Below are 17,475 nucleotides of genomic sequence, written 5' to 3'. Positions count from 1 at the left end.
AATCTCACATCCTTCTCCATGGCTGAGCCTCCAAATCCCTCCTGTTTTCCTGACTATGGGAAATAAGTAATTAATGCTGTTATGGGCTCAATTCTGGCACCTGGAAAGGCAAAACGCCATGCTGCTCTGCTGTTTATATTTCAGTCCAGAGTGTAGAATTCATCTTGGAATTTTCAGTGCCTTGTCCTGAGTCTTGTGCACAGTCAGATCTTAACAGATGTTCTTGAATTAAACTGAATACTAGAAAAAAGAAAACCCCTGCTTTTTTCAAATTATATACAAGAGAAGGGAAGAGACATGAAGATGCAGAAACTGCAGTTCACAGAAATGAAGAAGCTTGCCCAGCACCATACAGCCAGAGTGGCAGGAAGTCCCTAGGCTGGAGCTCGATTCTGTTTGACCTCAGGGCCATGTCCTTTCCTCTTCGGTGCACTGAGTCCCTCAGGCCAAATGAGAGTTTAACAAGGACCCGGTGAGCAGAGGGAAATACACATAAGTCTGTATGGGTTATGCAGGTTCTTAGACTGCAGTCTGTATCCATAAGTTAACAGAGAGCTGTACAATTCCCTTTACTTGATCCCTCCTAAGAATCAAGGCCAGTGGGGAACCAAAGAGCAGGGACTTCTAAAATAGGTACCTGTCATACCTTAGGAGAGATGTGCGTGGAACAGGCAAACAGGACTTTCAGAGTCCCTGTGTGAAAGGGGATGAGGCAAGAGGCTGTGACTTTCAGAGTGAATGGGGCTCCCATCCTAATGTCAATCAGATGGAGTTCCTATGACTCTGGTAAGGAATCATTAAAGAGCTGGGGAGATGAGGCGAGGAGAGTGGAGCAGAGAAAGGGAGGGCTTGTCGCTTGTCTGCTTGTCCAGACGTGGTCAATCAGGGAGCAGGTGTGATAGCTCAGTTGGTCTGGGCAAGTGTGAAACTCGTGCCTTGTTCTTATGCCTGTGATGTTCTTCCCTCAGATCTGCACGTGGCTCATGGTCACACTTCATTTGGGGCTATTTTCACACATCGTCTCCACAGAGGCCTTCCTGACCACCCTTTCTCTCCACAAGAGCTTCAGCCTCCCACTGACCTCCCCCTTCACTTTCTAGCCCTTTGCCCTGCTTTTTTTTAAGGCACTTATTATAGCCTAATTTAATACTACATAGTTAATTGTTCATTGTCCATATACCCACTAGGATGTAAACTCTTTGAAGGCAAGGACTTCGTCTTGTCCACTGGTCTATCCCCAGAACCTAAGCCTGGCATAAAATAGGCAATCAATAAATATTAGTTGAATGAATGTATGAATCAATGAACACTGCTAGAAATCAAGTCAGAAGAAATTACATTAAGCTGACAGCAGCAGAATTTAATGGATCCACATGATTAATGTTTGTTCTTTTGTTGGCGGTAGAGTTGCATGTATGTGTTTAATATTTGTTTCTGTAATATAGTGAGAAAAGCAGTTTCTTGTGTGAGACATCTTGCCAGGATTGTTGTAAATGCTAAGTGACAAACTTTATGTGAAGCAACTTTTTATACTGCTTGGCACATAGTAGATACTAAATTTATGTTAGTTATCATCATCATTTCCAGCAGCCTCAGTACGCTTATCATCATATAGAGTCAAAATTTTCATACTTAGTGGCTTTGAGGGAGAGGTGTGTATGTACATTTATGTGTGTGTGTAGATAGATGGAATGTGTATATGTGTTTGTGTGTGTATATATATAACTATATATACAATGCCCAAAAGAATGGTTGGTAATGGTTAAATACATAGGTTTGGTGGTAGGATATATTTATGACCAAATCACATGATCACATCTGTTAAGTTTCAGCTGTGGGTAGAATCCTATTTCCTAGAGCAATGAAGAGAGATACAAAAGAAATAGAAGATGGCCCCTGCTGTGGATATTTATGACCTTATAAGTGAACAAGGCAGACATACCAGGAAAAATATTTGGGAATACTTAGAAGGGTTTAAAGAAGAGCAGTGTACAAAAGAGCATATCTTTGCTTGAGTCTGTTATCCTTCTTATGCCCTGTTTAATACAGGGCTGAATGTCAAGTCATAAGAATGAAAATTTCAGGGCTTCCCTGGTGGCGCAATGGTTGGGAGTCCACCTGCCAGTGCAGGGGATATGGGTTTGAGCCCTGGTCTGAGAGGATCCCACATGCCGCGGAGCGGCTGGGCCGGTGCGCCGCAGCTGCTGAGCCTGCACTCTGGAGTCCGCGGGCCACAACTGCTGAAGCCTGCCTGCTGCGGATGCTGAGGCTTGCGTGCCAGGGGTCCGTGCTCTGCAGCAGGAGAGGCCACAGCAATGGGAAGCCCGTACACCACAATGAAGATTGGCCCCTGCTTGCCACGGCTAGAGGAAGCCCGCGCACAGCAACGAAGACCCAACACAGCCAATATATATATATATATATATATATATATATATATATATATATATATATATATATACACACACATATATATATATATATTAAAAAAAAGTGAAAATTTCAGTACCGTCCAAGGGGATCCCCAGGAAGAGCTTGTTAGAGGTGTCCAGCATGATGCGCCGCATGAGGGTCAACACATCCACATAGCCCAACTCGTTGCGGACCTCCTCCAGCCTGTCCAGATGCTTGGTGATGGAATCAGCACAGATGGTCACCATGCGCACCAGGCTGGGGCCAGACAAAGCTGAAGGGTACACATCAGAGTGAGCCGCCTCCAACTCCAGGGCATACAAACTATCAGGCAATTTTGGCTTTTTACGTTTGGAGCTTAACTGACCACAAATTTTTATTCAATAAATGGGTGGAAATTTTCATATTCTTTTCATTTTTCTATATTCTACTAATTGTCTACTAGAAAGTATCAGTTTTATGATTAAAAATGAATGAATGAATGAATGACAAATCTTTTTAAAACAAATGATTCAAAATTAAACTTTTATTCTATCTATGACAAATCATTTGTGAGATTGCAAATGAAATATTTAGTATTTGTGATCATAAATTACAAATTAGTAATTTTCTATATTATGTACATTTCTCTCTAAAGAAGGTTTGGATTTCACTTGGGTGATATTTTATATTTCAATGGGTGGCAGAATATTGCTACAGAACTATTCAAATTGGATCTTACCTTTCAGATCTAAGGGGCTTCCTGTTTAATTGTAGTTCATATGTGTAAAGTCCTAGTCTTATAAATTACCAAATGTACCCTTCTCTTAGTTTTGGTTTCTCTTCAAACTACATCCAGATTTATTGTACTCAATCAATGTCTTATCAACAAAGCAAAACTTTGTTGGTTGAACAGTCTTCTTCACAGGACTGTGAACACTGGGGACAGTGATAACCTATTAGCATTGTACTTCAAGTCCATAGTACAGGGTGGCCCTCGATATATATTTGTCAAAAGGAGGAATGAATGAATGAGTGAATGAATAGATGAATGAATGAATGAAACCAGGTAGAGTGAACTGGCTCTGATCTCTCTCTTTCTTGGCTCCTGACCATCTGAGCATCTAGTGGTCCTAATGGTAGGTGGTCTAACATGCGTTTAACTCTTAAAGTCCTCCTTTCTCTGTTTGTTGAAGGTTGCTCTAAGCTTTCTTTAGGATTAATCTCTCTTTTTTATGTCTTTTTTATTCAGACTTGCTGTTAAAGTCAGAGCCCTCAAACAAAACAAATCAGCTGTGCTGCAGAAGCCCCTGAAGGCACACTTGGCAAATAAGAAAGGAAACCTGGTGAGTGGTCCTAGAGTCTAAGCATTTCCACCCATGTATAAAAAGGGAGTTTGGGTTGGCAACATACTTTCTGACTTTAGGAGGGACCTGGAGATATGAAAGGCCAGGATGCTGTTTCCTGGGAGACTGTCAAAATCACAAGTGAGATAAATGATTCCTCAGTGAATCAATCCTTTGCATGGAAGTGTTGGCTTTGTTTATCACTCCCAGACTGATGCATGATTTGCCACTCCAGACTGATGTATGATTTGCCTCTATGTTCAAGAGCTTGAAACCACATTTCAAATGTATAAACCACATTTCAAACGTATAAAAGGAATGAGAAGCCTCTAGAACCTGGAAAAGGCGAGGAAACACTTTCTCCCTAGAAGCTCCAGAAAGGAACACAGGCTTGCCAGTGCCTTGATTTTAGCCCGGTGAGACCCATGTCAGACTTTTGACCCATAAAACTGTAAGATAATGAATGTGTGGTTTGAAGCCAAAGGCTTCCATTCCAGCAGCATGTAGTAAAGGGGGAAATCACTAGATAAGGAGGTTTGTAATCCAGTCTCTGCTCCTCCATACCTGGCTATGTTGCCTGGAGGAAAAATCACAAGCTCTCTAGAAATGTACTCTTTAAATATAAAACTCAGGGTCTGGATGAAATGACATATACAACTCTTCTCAGTTCTAAAATTCTGTAATTTATTTGCAAATTGCTATCTTAAGACATCTGGGATGTCAGCCAATGATTCAGCAAACATGTTAGTTATGCTAAATCAACTATATGGCTGACATACTAAGTTCTTAACTGAAGTGATCTTAAGTATGTAGGGTGCCAATTCTCCTTCACATTCATGAAATTGTGGGTCAACAAGAAGGACAGAGTTTGTGTTGGGTGAATACGTAGGCTCTGGGATTGTATCCTGTGCTACCATTTGCTATTGGTGGAAACTTGGGCAAGCTATTTAAACTCTTTATGCCTCAGTTTTCTCAGTTGTAAAATGGAGGTGATAAGGGTATTTAACACATGGGGTTGCTGTGGGATTAAAGTTATCAAGGGCTTAAACAGTGCCTACTACATAGTACATGTATAATGAATGTTAGCTCTTACTATTTCAGAACTGTGAAGCAGCAGAAGTTAAAAATGATTTCAAGAAGGCATATTCATAGACAAAAGAGCAGAATGTAGCTGGACATCTGAATACCTTTCATAAAATAAGTTCTAACAGCTTTCCAGAGGACTGGATTATTGTTAAATATGATGCCTTTCTCATGCATGCCAATGCACTGCAACCCAAGTTTGCTGCCGAATCGGGATGTGTAGTGATTGTGCTTCATTACGTGGAACACACTTGAGGACCTGCAGAGAAAGCAAACCTTGGGGTTACTTGTTGAGGGTCAGGAGAACTCAGTGTGATGAGTTTGCCTACCAGGTGGCTCTCATACCAAATGCCTGTTGATCTAAATGCAATGCATAATTTCTAGTATTCAGATTAACTAAGCACTTGTGTTAGCACAAGAACCTCCTTCTCCAGTTGAAACATTTCTACATACTAGCTCTCTGTTTGAGCATCCCTAAAGATCGAACACACACACACAGTTATTCGTTATTTCACCTTGTCTAACTCCAAGTCACTAAAATACGACCCTCTAACGTTATCAAAGCTGCAAGCCTGTAAGAAACTGAACCCTCCACACCACCATATTCCTGAGAGCCTCCAGCACCCAAGCAGTCCCTCTCTAGACAGTGCTCCCCATGCAGAAATGAGCCTCATAATCGGAAGTTGCTGGAGTAACTGAAGTCTTATCTCTTTAGTTTGGAAGCAGCAGTTCTGCCTTGTACCACACATCTCCCAGAGGCTCTAATCAGGCCTGGCCCCTCCAGGGTAGTATCATTCTAGGACTGAAGGACATCTCCTGGGCACCTCTGGCCCTGGGCTTGGCTGGCTGGGCTGGGCCTGGAAGGCTCTCTGTGGTGGTGACAGCAGCTGTCTTGGGGCTCTGCATCCATCATGATTCATCAGGGTCTCCAGGGTCACAGAGTTCTCCCAGGACATAGGACATGCTGAGCCATTAGAAAGCCCTTGCTGTGGCAACCCTGGGACCTTGCCAGGAACCCAGGCTTCCTTGAACTTCCTGGTTCCTCTTCCACTGCTCTGCCCTCCATTCCCACCCCCAGGCCCGGCTCTTAAGGCCTGAGCTGGGCCTTCAGAGCAAGTAGGAAGGAGCAGGCAGCCCCTCCCCACCCATGTCCTCCTTCAGGACTTGCTTCCTGCCCCAAATCCTACTCTAATTGGGGTACGATAAGGCAATGAGCATTATAACATGTTGTAAAATCCTAGCTGAAGATGTCATGGGGCCTCCATGTGTGAGGAGAATATTGTCTTCTTAGGACAGTGGTACAGAATTCTACTGCAGAGAGACTCACTTTGTTGAGAAGACGTTTTATTAAGATTGATTATAAATTAGGCTATGGCATTGGAAGTATAAATGAATCATTTAAATAATTTAACATTTGAGATCATAAAAGGATAAATGGATAGTCTCTTCAGGATAAAAGGTGGGGTGGCTTTATTTCATGTATTGTATTTTCAATACGCAAATCGAGATACTTCAATTTGTATTCCAGGGAATTAATTTGACTGATACATATATAAAATTTTGTCCTGTATATGACATCATGCTATAGAAAGGACTGAAATTCTTATTTAATTAATAGACTTCAGAATTCTAGCTATTCGTACCATCCCCTAAATCACTCTATAATCAAAGCAGCAAGTAATTTGTATACTCTTTACTCACAAACTCAGATCTACAAATTTTGAGTGATTAGTTGACAGATAGAATGCTATTTTTCTGCTCTGACCTTTAGAGCTTTTGAGTATATCATAAAACACGTTGGTCTGTCCATATGTTTTGAGGAATTACTGGACAATTAAAAACTTCAACCGAATTAAATGTTAGTTAATAAAGAGCGAACAATTAAGTCAGTTGTCCTTTAGGGGGCGCCAACATCTCAGTTATCCTGAGACAGAGGCTCTGACTTGGCAAAGAACAAAGTAGGGAAGACAGAAGTGATACAGCAAGCAAAGTGTCACCAAGGATGAGCAGTTTAAAATAAGGTCACTTATCAAATGTAGGCTAGCCTTATCTAACTGGAGTAAATCAGGAAAGTGAAGAAGGGAAGGTTGGTGACGAACTAGGGTTGTCAGCCCAGAGCTCCCCTGATATTCAGGAGAACACTAGAGATCTCCTTCCCACAGTGTGGACTGGCCTGTAACACCAGGTGAGGGAGATGTTACATTGACTGACTGACTGCCTGGCTGGCTGGGAGAGTGAGGACTTCTTACCACTGAGGAGAGACAGAGTGAGTCCCCAAGCTCAGAAGGGACAGTGGGTAGTGTAAGATGCCTGATCCCTGGGGTCATTATTATTCTTGAAATGTGACTGAAGTCAAAAGACATCCCCAAAGATGGCAAACCTAACGTCTCTTCAAGATGAAAAGTAGCCAGGAAGTAAGTCCTTAGGTGGTAAAGAAAAAGCCACCCTCCCATTCTGAGTTCAAAGAACTCACACACCTGTGGTCAGGTTCAAGATTGATGAGTACTAGAAATAGAGGGGAGACAATCAATGGAATATTTGGTACCAAACATTTAAAAACACGTGCCTTGTGTAGACCTGTTCTGTGCCTGTGACTTACACTCCATCAATCGTACCACATTTTCCCTGTCCTTTGCCCTCTATCCTTACCCAGGTTTGATACTGAGGCCACGGCAAGAGAAAAAGAATCTTTGTAACAAAGAGATCTGACTGTAACCACCCTAAGCTGACCAAATTTAGTATCACTAATACGAGACCACCTTCCCCGGTCTCTTGATGTGATGCAATGTGAAGTGCCTAGGTCTAACAGGAGGTGTTATTACACAACAATTAACCTGAATTGAATAGAGCCTATAGACCTAGTGTTCAGTTTATAAGCAATACCAGGAATAGAAGAATATGTTCAATGACACCATAATGAGACACTGAGAGATTTGGAATGTGGGACATCCTGTAAGACAACTGATGTGGTCTCTTCAGAAGGTCAAGGTCATGGGGAAAAAGGGCGGAGGACTGCTCTTCTAACTTTCCTGTTCATTTGAACTTTTCTAACTAGAACGTTGGAAAAATATTTTCTTGTCGATCTTTAGAGTCTCTCCTTTTCATGCATCCTCAAGTCCCTTGACCCTCTGCTTACTTTGTCCTAATTGCCTGGTAAAACCTCAACCCTGGCCAAATCCAACTCTCAGTTTAGCTTACTCCGTGCTTACACCTGGCAGCTGAATGGGGCCAGGGAAAAAACTATACATGCACATGGACACAGACACACACACACACACACAGGTCTCAGTTAAATTCAAGTGGGCCCATATATGACAAACCCACAGCCAACATCGTCCTCAATGGTGAAAAACTGAAACCATTTCCACTAAGATCAGGAACAAGACAAGGCTGCCCACTCTCACCACTCTTATTCAACTTAGTTTTGGAAGTTTTAGCTTCAGCAATCAGAGAAGAAAAGGAAATAAAAGGAATCCAAATTGGAAAAGAAGAAGTAAAGCTGTTACTGTTTGCAGATGACATGATACTATACATAGAGAATCCTAAAGATGCTACCAGAAAACTACTAGAGCTAATCAATGAATTTGGTAAAGTAGCAGGATACAAAATTAATGCACAGAAATCTCTGGCATTCCTGTACACTAATGATGAAAAATCTGAAAGTGAAATCAAGAAAACACTCCCATTTACCACTGCAACAAAAAGAATAAAATATCAAGGAATAAACCTACCTAAGGAGACAAAAGACCTGTGTGCAGAAAATTATAAGACACTGATGAAAGAAATTAAAGATGATACAAATAGATGGAGAGATATACCATGCTCCTGGATTGGAAGAATCAATATTGTGAAAATGACTCTACTACCCAAAGCAAGGTACAGATTCAATGGAATCCCTATCAAACTACCATTGGCATTTTTCACAGAACTAGAGCAAACAATTTCACAATCTGTATGGAAAAACAAAAGACCCCGAATAGCCAAAGCAATCTTGAGAACGAAAAACGGAGCTGGAGGAATCAGGCTCCCTAACTTCAGACTATACTACAAAGCTACAGTAATCAAGACAGTGTGGTACTGGCACAAAAACAGAAAGATAGATCAATGGAACAGGATAGAAAGCCCAGAGATAAACCCACGTACATATGGTCACCTTATCTTTGATAAAGGAGGCAGGAATGTACAGTGGAGAAAGGACAGCTTCTTCAATAAGTGGTGCTGGGAAAACTGGACAGGGACATGTAAAATTATGAGATTAGATCATTCCCTAACACCATACACAAAAATGAGCTCAAAATGATTAAAGACCTAAATGTAAGGCCAGAAACTCTCAAACTCTTAGAGGAAAACATAGGCAGAACACTCTATGACATAAATCACAGCAAGATCCTTTTGGACCCACCTCCTAGAGAAAAGGAGATTTAAAAAAAATAAACACATGGGACCTAATGAAACTTCAAAGCTTTTGCACAGCAAAGGAAACCATAAACAAGACCAAAAGACAACCCTCGGAGTGGGAGAAAATATTTGCAAATGAAGCAACTGACAAAGGATTAATCTCCAAAATTTATAAGCAGCTCATGCAGCTCAATAACAAAAACACAAACAACCCAATCCAAACATGGGCAGACCTAAATAGACATTTCTCCAAAGAAGATATACAGACTGCCAACAAACACATGAAAGAATGCTCAACATCATTAATCATTAGAGAAGTGCAAATCAAAACTACAATGAGATATCATCTCACACCAGTCAGAATGGCCATCATCAAGAAATCTAGAAACAATAAATGCTGGAGAGGGTGTGGAGAAAAGGGAACACTCTTGCACTGCTGGTGGGAATGTGAATTGGTACAGCCACTATGGAGAACAGTATGGAGGTTCCTTAAAAAGCTGAAAATAGAACTACCATATGACCCAGCAATCCCACTACTGGGCATATACCCTGAGAAAACCATAATTCAAAAAGAGACATGTACCAAAATATTCATTGCAGCTCTATTCACAATAGCCCGGAGATGGAAACAACCTAAGTGTCCCTCACCGGATGAATGGATAAAGAAGATGTGGCACATATGTACAATGGAATATTACTCAGCCATAAAAAGGAACGAAATTGAGCTATTTGTAATGAGGTGGATAGACCTAGAGTCTGTCATACAGAGTGAAGTAACTCAGAAAGAGAAAGACAAATACCGTATGGTAACACATATATATGGAATTTAAGAAAAAAAAATGTCATGAAGAACCTAGGGGTAAAACAGGAATAAAGACACAGACCTACTTGAGAATGGACTTGAGGATATGGGGAGGGGGAAGGGTAAGCTGTGACAAAGCGAAAGAGAGGCATGGACATATATACACTACCAAACGTAAGGTAGATAGCTAGTGGGAAGCAGCCGCATAGCACAGGGAGATCAGCTCGGTGCTTTGTGACCAGCTAGAAGGGTGGGATTGGTAGGGTGGGAGGGAGGGAGACGCAAGAGGGAAGGGATGTGGGAACAGATGTATATGTATGACTGATTCACTTTGTTATAAAACAGAAACTAATAAAAAAAAATTCAAGTGGGCCCTTAGTGGAGCTGCCAGTTCTACTAAATTTCCCAAGTTCCGTCACTCTCGCTTTCCTGGATGACTGTTATATCCGGTCTCCTCTGTCCCCCAGTGTTGTACTTCCTCACCTTTAATTTCAGCTACAGACTTTACTTCCTATTTTATTGAGAAAACAGAAGCAACTGGAACCTCTGCAAGTCCAACCACCAGTATCAGTGCCCATACATTCAACCTTCCCTCCTGTTACTGTGGATGAACTTGCGTGTCCCTTTTCAAGGCCACGTCCAGTTGTTACCTGGACCCCCTTGTCATCTCACCGGGCACACTCCTTCTGTGTGCTGCATCAACAATTTCCTCTGTAACTCATCATTCCCATCAAAACACACATGTCCTAATATCTTGTATCTTAACAAATAAAAACTCCTTGGACCAAACATCCCTTTCAACTCTGTTCCATTTCTCTGCCTCCTTTATGGCAAACTCCTGGAAAGAGTGTCTATACCTGCTGCCTCCAATTCTTCTCTCCCCATTCTCTACAGTGGTCAGACTTTTGCCCCCAGCACTCCATTGAAACTGCCCTTGTCAAGGTCACCCATGACCTCCCTGGTGCTAAATGCAATGCTCACATCTCTGTCCAGTCATGTGGCCCTATCTGGAGAGTTGACTATTCCATCCTCCCTGACATGCATTCTCGCCTGGCTTTCAAACCACCACACTCTCCTGGTTTTCCCTTCTCTGTGTGGCTGTCCTTCTCAGCCTCCTTTGCTAGTTTCTTTTTTTTTTTTTGCGGTACGTGGGCCTCTCACTGCTGTGGCCTCTCCCGTTGCGGAGCACAGGCTCCGGACATGCAGGCTCAGTGGCCATGCTCACGGGCCCAGCCGCTCCGTGGCACGTGGGATCTTCCCGGACCGGGGCATGAACCCGCATCCCCTGCATCGGCAGGCAGACTCCTAACCACTGTGCCACCAGGGAAGCCCTCCTTTGCTAGTTTCTGACTACAGTCGAAGGTTTGAATGGTTAGAACTTCCTTCTTAGTATCCTATTCAGCGGTACTAGGCAAGTCAAGTCAAAATATCTGAAATAGAATCCTGATTTCTCCCCATCCCAAAGTTGCTCCACCCACCTTATCTTCTATATAGCCCATATCTACCTGATAATGGTGTGGACAACCATCCTGGTTTGCCCAGCTTAAAAACCCCACAACGTGGGAAATCCTCTGGTTCCAAGTAAACCAAGACAGTTGTTCACCCTACTGATAATACTATGTTTTAGCCTTTTATTGTTGGTATATTAATACTGTAACAATATATTCCTCTACAAGGGTAGGGATTTGGGAGTGATTTGTTCATGATACCTGTTGTACGTAATAAGTTCTCAATAAATATTTATTTAATGAATGAATGGAGAGCCAATAATTTCTATGATAGTTTAGGGTCATCCAGTGCTTAGTATAGAGTAAATTCTAATAAATAAATGTATGTTACAGAATAAAAGAATGAATTTCCTATAAATTTGGAAATGACTAAAACAGGTATACAAATAATATAACCTTAATTGTTATTTTAATTGCTAACATATGGCCAAGTATCATCCTAATTATCATGTTAAATGCCAGTTCCTCTTTATGGATGCTATTCACATTCTATTTTTGATATTCGTGACAAACACATATACACATGACATATAGTGTCATGCATAACTTCTGTAGACCCTCAATAATTTAGGGCATCTCTGCCTGGGGAATCATGCATACTTTATCTACAGGTGATTAGATGGACCTCTCCCCATAGCCCCCAGTTGCTCAGGCAGAATCGTGGCAGCACTGGTGACTGACTCCCCACCCCATCGTGCTCCAAAGTTCTGCAGCCCCCCACTTCAGAACTAAGCTGCTTGGAAAAGTTGGCCCATAATCTCTACACAGGTGTAATAACTACAGACGTCAAAATTTTCAGAAGAGAAAATACCTGGCATATTATTCAAAGAAAAAGGAAGAGCTTTCTGACGTCCAGTGGGGTCTTTTTAAGAGGTATGGGTAGTTCTGGAAGGACCTGAAGAGCAGACAAGGGAAGGAGATGGGGACAAACATGTCCTATTCCTGCGGGGAGCTCATCCCTTAAGAAAATTGAGCGGCTGGGCGGCAATTAAGGAGAACACAGAGACTCCAACCAGAGAAAAGCCTGTGAGGACAGAAAAGGGAAAGAACTGGGAAAGCTGGGGGAAGGGCAGCGTGAATTTTGTCATGTTCTCAGCGTGAATCAGCACCTGACCCTGTCAGGGTCGCTAAGGTCACTTTCCTAATTAAGACAGCAGCGTTGCTAGGTGCTACCTGCACTGTAACGAGGATCCTATTTCAGCAACTGGTCAGGGTTCCTGGGAATTTATCTGGTGATCTAAGTACCTAGTGTCTAAGAGCAATTTCTTCCTGGTCCTCTGGTCCTTTCACATGTGCTTCATTCTTCCCTCCAGGTCTAGTCTTGCACTCCCAGCACCTGAACTACACTTAAGGGTAAGAAAATTAGACAGAACCCCTCCAACCTGCTTAGGTGTTTCCCCAACCCCAGGGAAAGGCCCTCTACTCTGGAAGCTTCTTACCTTTTCTCCTCCTCAAGCTCTGTAGCACGTTGCTATCATTTTGGGGGCTCTAAACACTACTGATGCCCAGGTCCCTCCTTCCCAGGAGACTGTAAAACTTGGGTTTGTGGCCTGGGCAGTGGGGTTTTGAACAGCTCCTTGGGTTACTTTAATATGCAGCCAGGGTGAGAAGCACTGTCCTAGATCCTGAGCTGCAGGCATCATCCTTCATTTAAAAAGTAGTAAAAGCACATCTTTAGCAACAGACATCAAGATATCGAAATAAGTTTGTTTGGTTTTTAATATGAAAATCCCAGCCTTGATTTTTAAATATGTCCCCGATTATTAACAGACTTACTTGCTAATAATGAGGGTTTCCTCTCCACATATCCAGACTCTTACGAATTCACCGTATGTCTTGTTGTAGTAATTGCAGGCACTGCCATTCCCCATCCAGAGGAACCTGAAGTAGGAAATGAGGGGTCCAATTCCCAGAAAGTAGCCAGGACCTAGGAAAGTCATCAGATCACAATCAGTATTTCTGCAACACCAAAAAGAGCAATTGCTTTAAATTAACTGCTATTCTTGTTCTTTTGATCTGGCTGTCCTTTATCTTCTGATGTATATAGGTGAATCACACACACAAAATGATTAAAACAACAACACAAGTTAACATGACACTCTTCACAGCTCCATGAGTAAAAAGTGATCCAGAGTCTACACCACTCCAGTTCCATTTGGTCTCAAGCATTTCAGTCTGAACAGACCTGAAATAGGTGTCTACTCTATTCTTGCTGTGTTAAATGGTGTCAGTGAGTTTCAAATACAAGTCAATCAGTCCCTCTGGTAACAGGCACGAAAACCAGGACAAGTGACAAGCTGACAGGTCTGTCTGGCTGCCTAGTTTTGTCTGAAAACTTTGGGTTTGAAAGCACCAGTCAATGGAATGGGTGAGTTTGAATTAGTCTGTGGTTTGGGTGTCATCTTTTTAACTGTGAGAGACACGGTCTGCAAAGACAACGTCCCAACAAAAAGCATGCATTCCTTTTTTATTTCCTTCAAAAAGGATTTGGTTTAAGAAGAGAATCTTAAGCTAAATCTCGTGAGACAAAATAAAGCTAAGCATTGAGGAATGAGGCAGTGTGTCTGATCAGTGTCTAGACCAGAGTCTGAGTCCAGTGATGTGGTTTTAGTGAAGAGCCGTGGCCCTTACACCCTTGCTGACGTAGGCTATGACAGAATTGTGAGGAGTGTGAATCTGGTGAGCAGCCAGGGGAGTTGCTGTTGCTTGTATCAGAGAACGAACTTGGTAGCTTGATTTTAGTGGTGGTGGTGAAAAGTACGTCAACAGCTTGTTGGAATGGTTTTAGGAGTTTTATTGTAAAGTTATACCATTTCTGTATCTTACTCCTTTAATTCCATTCTGTCAGTGAAATAGTCGTTCAGCCCAAACTCACACAACTATCTGAGACAGTACAGTGCTGATAATTTAGATAATCTAAGTTTTTGGGTAAATCATTTAAATTGGATGTCTAAGCCCAAATCTGGCAAACAAGGTTTATTCCTTAACTTTGAAGTAGCTGGGTTAATGTGGAAAAGATTATCAGGGTATTCTTTTTGCCCTTAATGGAAAGTCTGTTAATGTCTATATAACCAAAACAAGTTTGGGAGTCTTGGGGTAAAGGGGTCTTAATCTTAGGGTTGTTCTAATAACATTATATGTAGATGGTTGACTTACAGAATTTTTTATGGGACTGGGGACACATGCCTGCCATGAGGAATTTTCCAAGAAACTACAAAGCCGTCTGATAATTCTGGGAATTCTGAGTTAATCTGATAGTGTAGAGTGGTGTTGTTTCTACTGGAATTATCTGGATAATTATATTATACTCTACTTTTGATTGATCCACAGAGCTTGTGGAAGATTCTTTCAGGGTGTGAGGTTCCAAAGGAGCCATAGTGTTCCCCATTTTTCTTCCACTGTCCAGGTCCCATCCAGCCCTTATGGTGGTACTCACAGCACCTCCACGCCCAACAATAAAAGAAAATGAAGCGTGGGGTAAAGAGAAGGAATAAATTCAAGAAGGGAGAGTGTAGAGGACATGGATGAGGCAAAGTGGGAGGGAGACAGAAAGGAGTACAGAAGGCATTCCAGAGACATTTTCACCTTTAGACCAAAATTGGAATGAATTTAAATTAAAAAAAAATCCAAAACCTGGAATTTTACTTTGTTCCACCCCATCTAAAATTTACTTTAAAGGATACTTTTGCCAAGTCTATTTTACCAAAACAAAATGCAGACTGGAAGGGATTATCTAAGATTTTTTTAATGCTTTCATTTAACGTATGCAGATAACTGGTAGAAAAATGTTCACCTGAATTCATTTGCTAATATGCCTTGGGCTTCAGCCATCTCCTCAGGTTTACTCTTCACTGTTTTGCAAAATTGTCTTTACCCTCATGGACCAAAAGCCCAAGGAAACACTCTCCTTAGATACAGAACTAAATGACTGTGTTACCTGGTATTGAGGATGTGTTTTTATAATTCCAAACCAAGAGAAGAAAGCCAGTGAGCAGCAGGATTTCAATGCTGGTAACAGGCACAACTTCGGTCACCATGCTGGTGATGTTATAATGCACTGAGTTCAGCACTTCCAGAACCATCTTGTGTTGCTTGATCTCAGGGGAAGCAATTTAAAGTCCTGTGGAAATCAGAGTGGCAGAAAAATTAGAGAATCCCCAAAGGTACATCTAGGACTCCTGTTACTTCAGAGGATGCTGTACTGTAGAGATGGGTGCTTTGTTTTATAATATGATTGGACATTTAGACAAGACAAATTTGTAGTTATCAGTCAAAACAATAAAGCCCAAGAGAGATCTTTTGGCTTGAAGTGCAGCATTTCTGACCTTGGTAGAGTCTTAGTTTTGTTTAGACACTTGGTTGGATAGAACCTTATCGTCTTGCCCTTGAACAGGTAGAGTGACTGAATTCTCAACTGAGAGCCAAATTTCTTACCAAAATACATGAAAATGAAGCTCATTGCAGAGGTGGAGTCATTCTGTGACTTCATCAGCATCTGGTTTAGGCAATCTTTTCCTCTGGAGGCCAAATCAATTTTTTTAAAAAAAAACAATCCCTCACCTGCTTCCTGTTCAAAATTACTTCCCCCAAAGAGTAAGGTTTTCCAGTAAGAAGGAAAACTTCTAACTTCTCACTCTCTTCATCCATTCTTCTTCTGAGTTTTTGACCATCTTTATGACCATAACCTTAAACTCTTTATCATGTAGATTGCTTATCTCCACTTCACTTAGTTCTTCTTTTGGGGTTTTATCTTATTCCTTCATTTGGAACATTTCTCTGGTGCCTCATTTTGCCTAATTCACCATTTTTATTCCTATATGTTTGGTAGGTTGGTTTTGTTTTCAATCTTGGAGAAGTGGCCTTATGAGCAAACGTCCTATGGGGCCCATCAGCGCACTCCCCTCTGGTCACCCAAGCAGTAAGATTTAGTGGTGCCCTCTATGTGAACTGCGTGGGTCTGTCTGTTGTGGCAGGCTGACTACTGTAGACGTGGTGGTTGGTGTAGCTGCACCTGTGTCAGGTTGGTTGCCAGGCCCTGCCTTGGGCATAGGCTGCCCCCTGTAGGTGGGCAGGGCCGTGTCATGAAATGATTGGCTGCAGAGCCCTGGGAAAGGGGATCCTTGGGCTAATGCTGGTCTAGTGGTGGGCAAAGCTTTGTCTTGGTGTGGCCAGCAGTAGGCTCAGGGCTCCCAGAGTTGGATCCGCCTGTTGATTGGTGGGGCCATGGCTTAGGGGTATCTGGGCCTGGTGTACGCCCACTGGTGGGCAGGGCCAATTCCTGACTTGTGTGACCATGGGCTCCGGACTGACCCAGAGCTAGTGATACCCCACTGGTGAGTGCACCAGACCCCAACACAACTGGCTGCAGTGCCATGGTTTTCCCAGGGCTATTGTCCACCCAGTGATGGGTGAGGACAGTCCCAGGCCTAGGGGTGACTCACTGGTGGGTGGCTCTGTGTCTGGATTCAAGGTCCTGAGTTTTCTGTTGTAGATGTTAGCTGGCTGATGGGCAGCGGCAGGGCTGAGGAGGGGCCTCAGGGCTAGTGCTGACCCTCTGGTGGGCAGAGCTGGGTCCCAGGGTCTCTGGCTGCAGTGCCCTGGGTTTCAGGAGTGGGCGTCAACCTGAGGGTGGTTGGGACCAGTGCTGGGGCCTACCTATGGTTGGTGAGGATGGATTTAGGGCTAATGTAGGCCTTTGGTGTGTGGGCCTGCGTCTGATGGCTAGTGTCAGGGTCCTGGGGCTTTGCTGGCCTATTGGTAGGTAGGGCCAGTCCTGGAGCTACTGGGTACGCAGGGTGTCCTTCGGCAGCAGGCCTGCTGGTGAGTGGGGCAGTATCCCTGCCCAGCTAATTGCCTGGACTGGGGCTTCCTGGGACTGAGGCAGACTCGCAAGTGGACAAGGGCAGGTCACTGCACTAATAATCTAGACAGAGAATTCCACAATGGT

The 17,475-nt window shown here is 42.7% G+C and overlaps 1 protein-coding gene across 1 annotated transcript in view; it reads right to left on the bottom strand.

Annotated features, from left to right (window-relative positions):
* LOC309803266 (aromatase-like) overlaps positions 1-15,642 on the bottom strand; it is a gene marked incomplete at its 3' end in the record, with an annotated part of 30,054 nt that extends 14,412 nt beyond the window's left edge. Inside the window, exons 1-4 of the mRNA XM_082619273.1 lie at positions 15,466-15,642; positions 13,305-13,455; positions 4,925-5,079; positions 2,510-2,686 (exon numbers count right to left, since the gene is read on the bottom strand). Of these exons, the coding sequence (XP_082475399.1) occupies positions 2,510-2,686; positions 4,925-5,079; positions 13,305-13,455; positions 15,466-15,610 (628 nt within the window). The 5' untranslated portion in view covers positions 15,611-15,642. The remainder of the gene's footprint in view (positions 1-2,509; positions 2,687-4,924; positions 5,080-13,304; positions 13,456-15,465) is intronic.
* Between the last annotated feature and the right edge of the window lie 1,833 nt (positions 15,643-17,475).

Source organism: Mesoplodon mirus (assembly GCF_964341445.2).
Source record: "Mesoplodon mirus genome assembly, chromosome: 4".
Lineage (NCBI taxonomy): Eukaryota > Metazoa > Chordata > Mammalia > Artiodactyla > Ziphiidae > Mesoplodon > Mesoplodon mirus.
The sequence above is the reverse complement of the archived record's forward strand: the minus strand, read 5'-3'. Positions and strand labels throughout refer to the sequence as shown.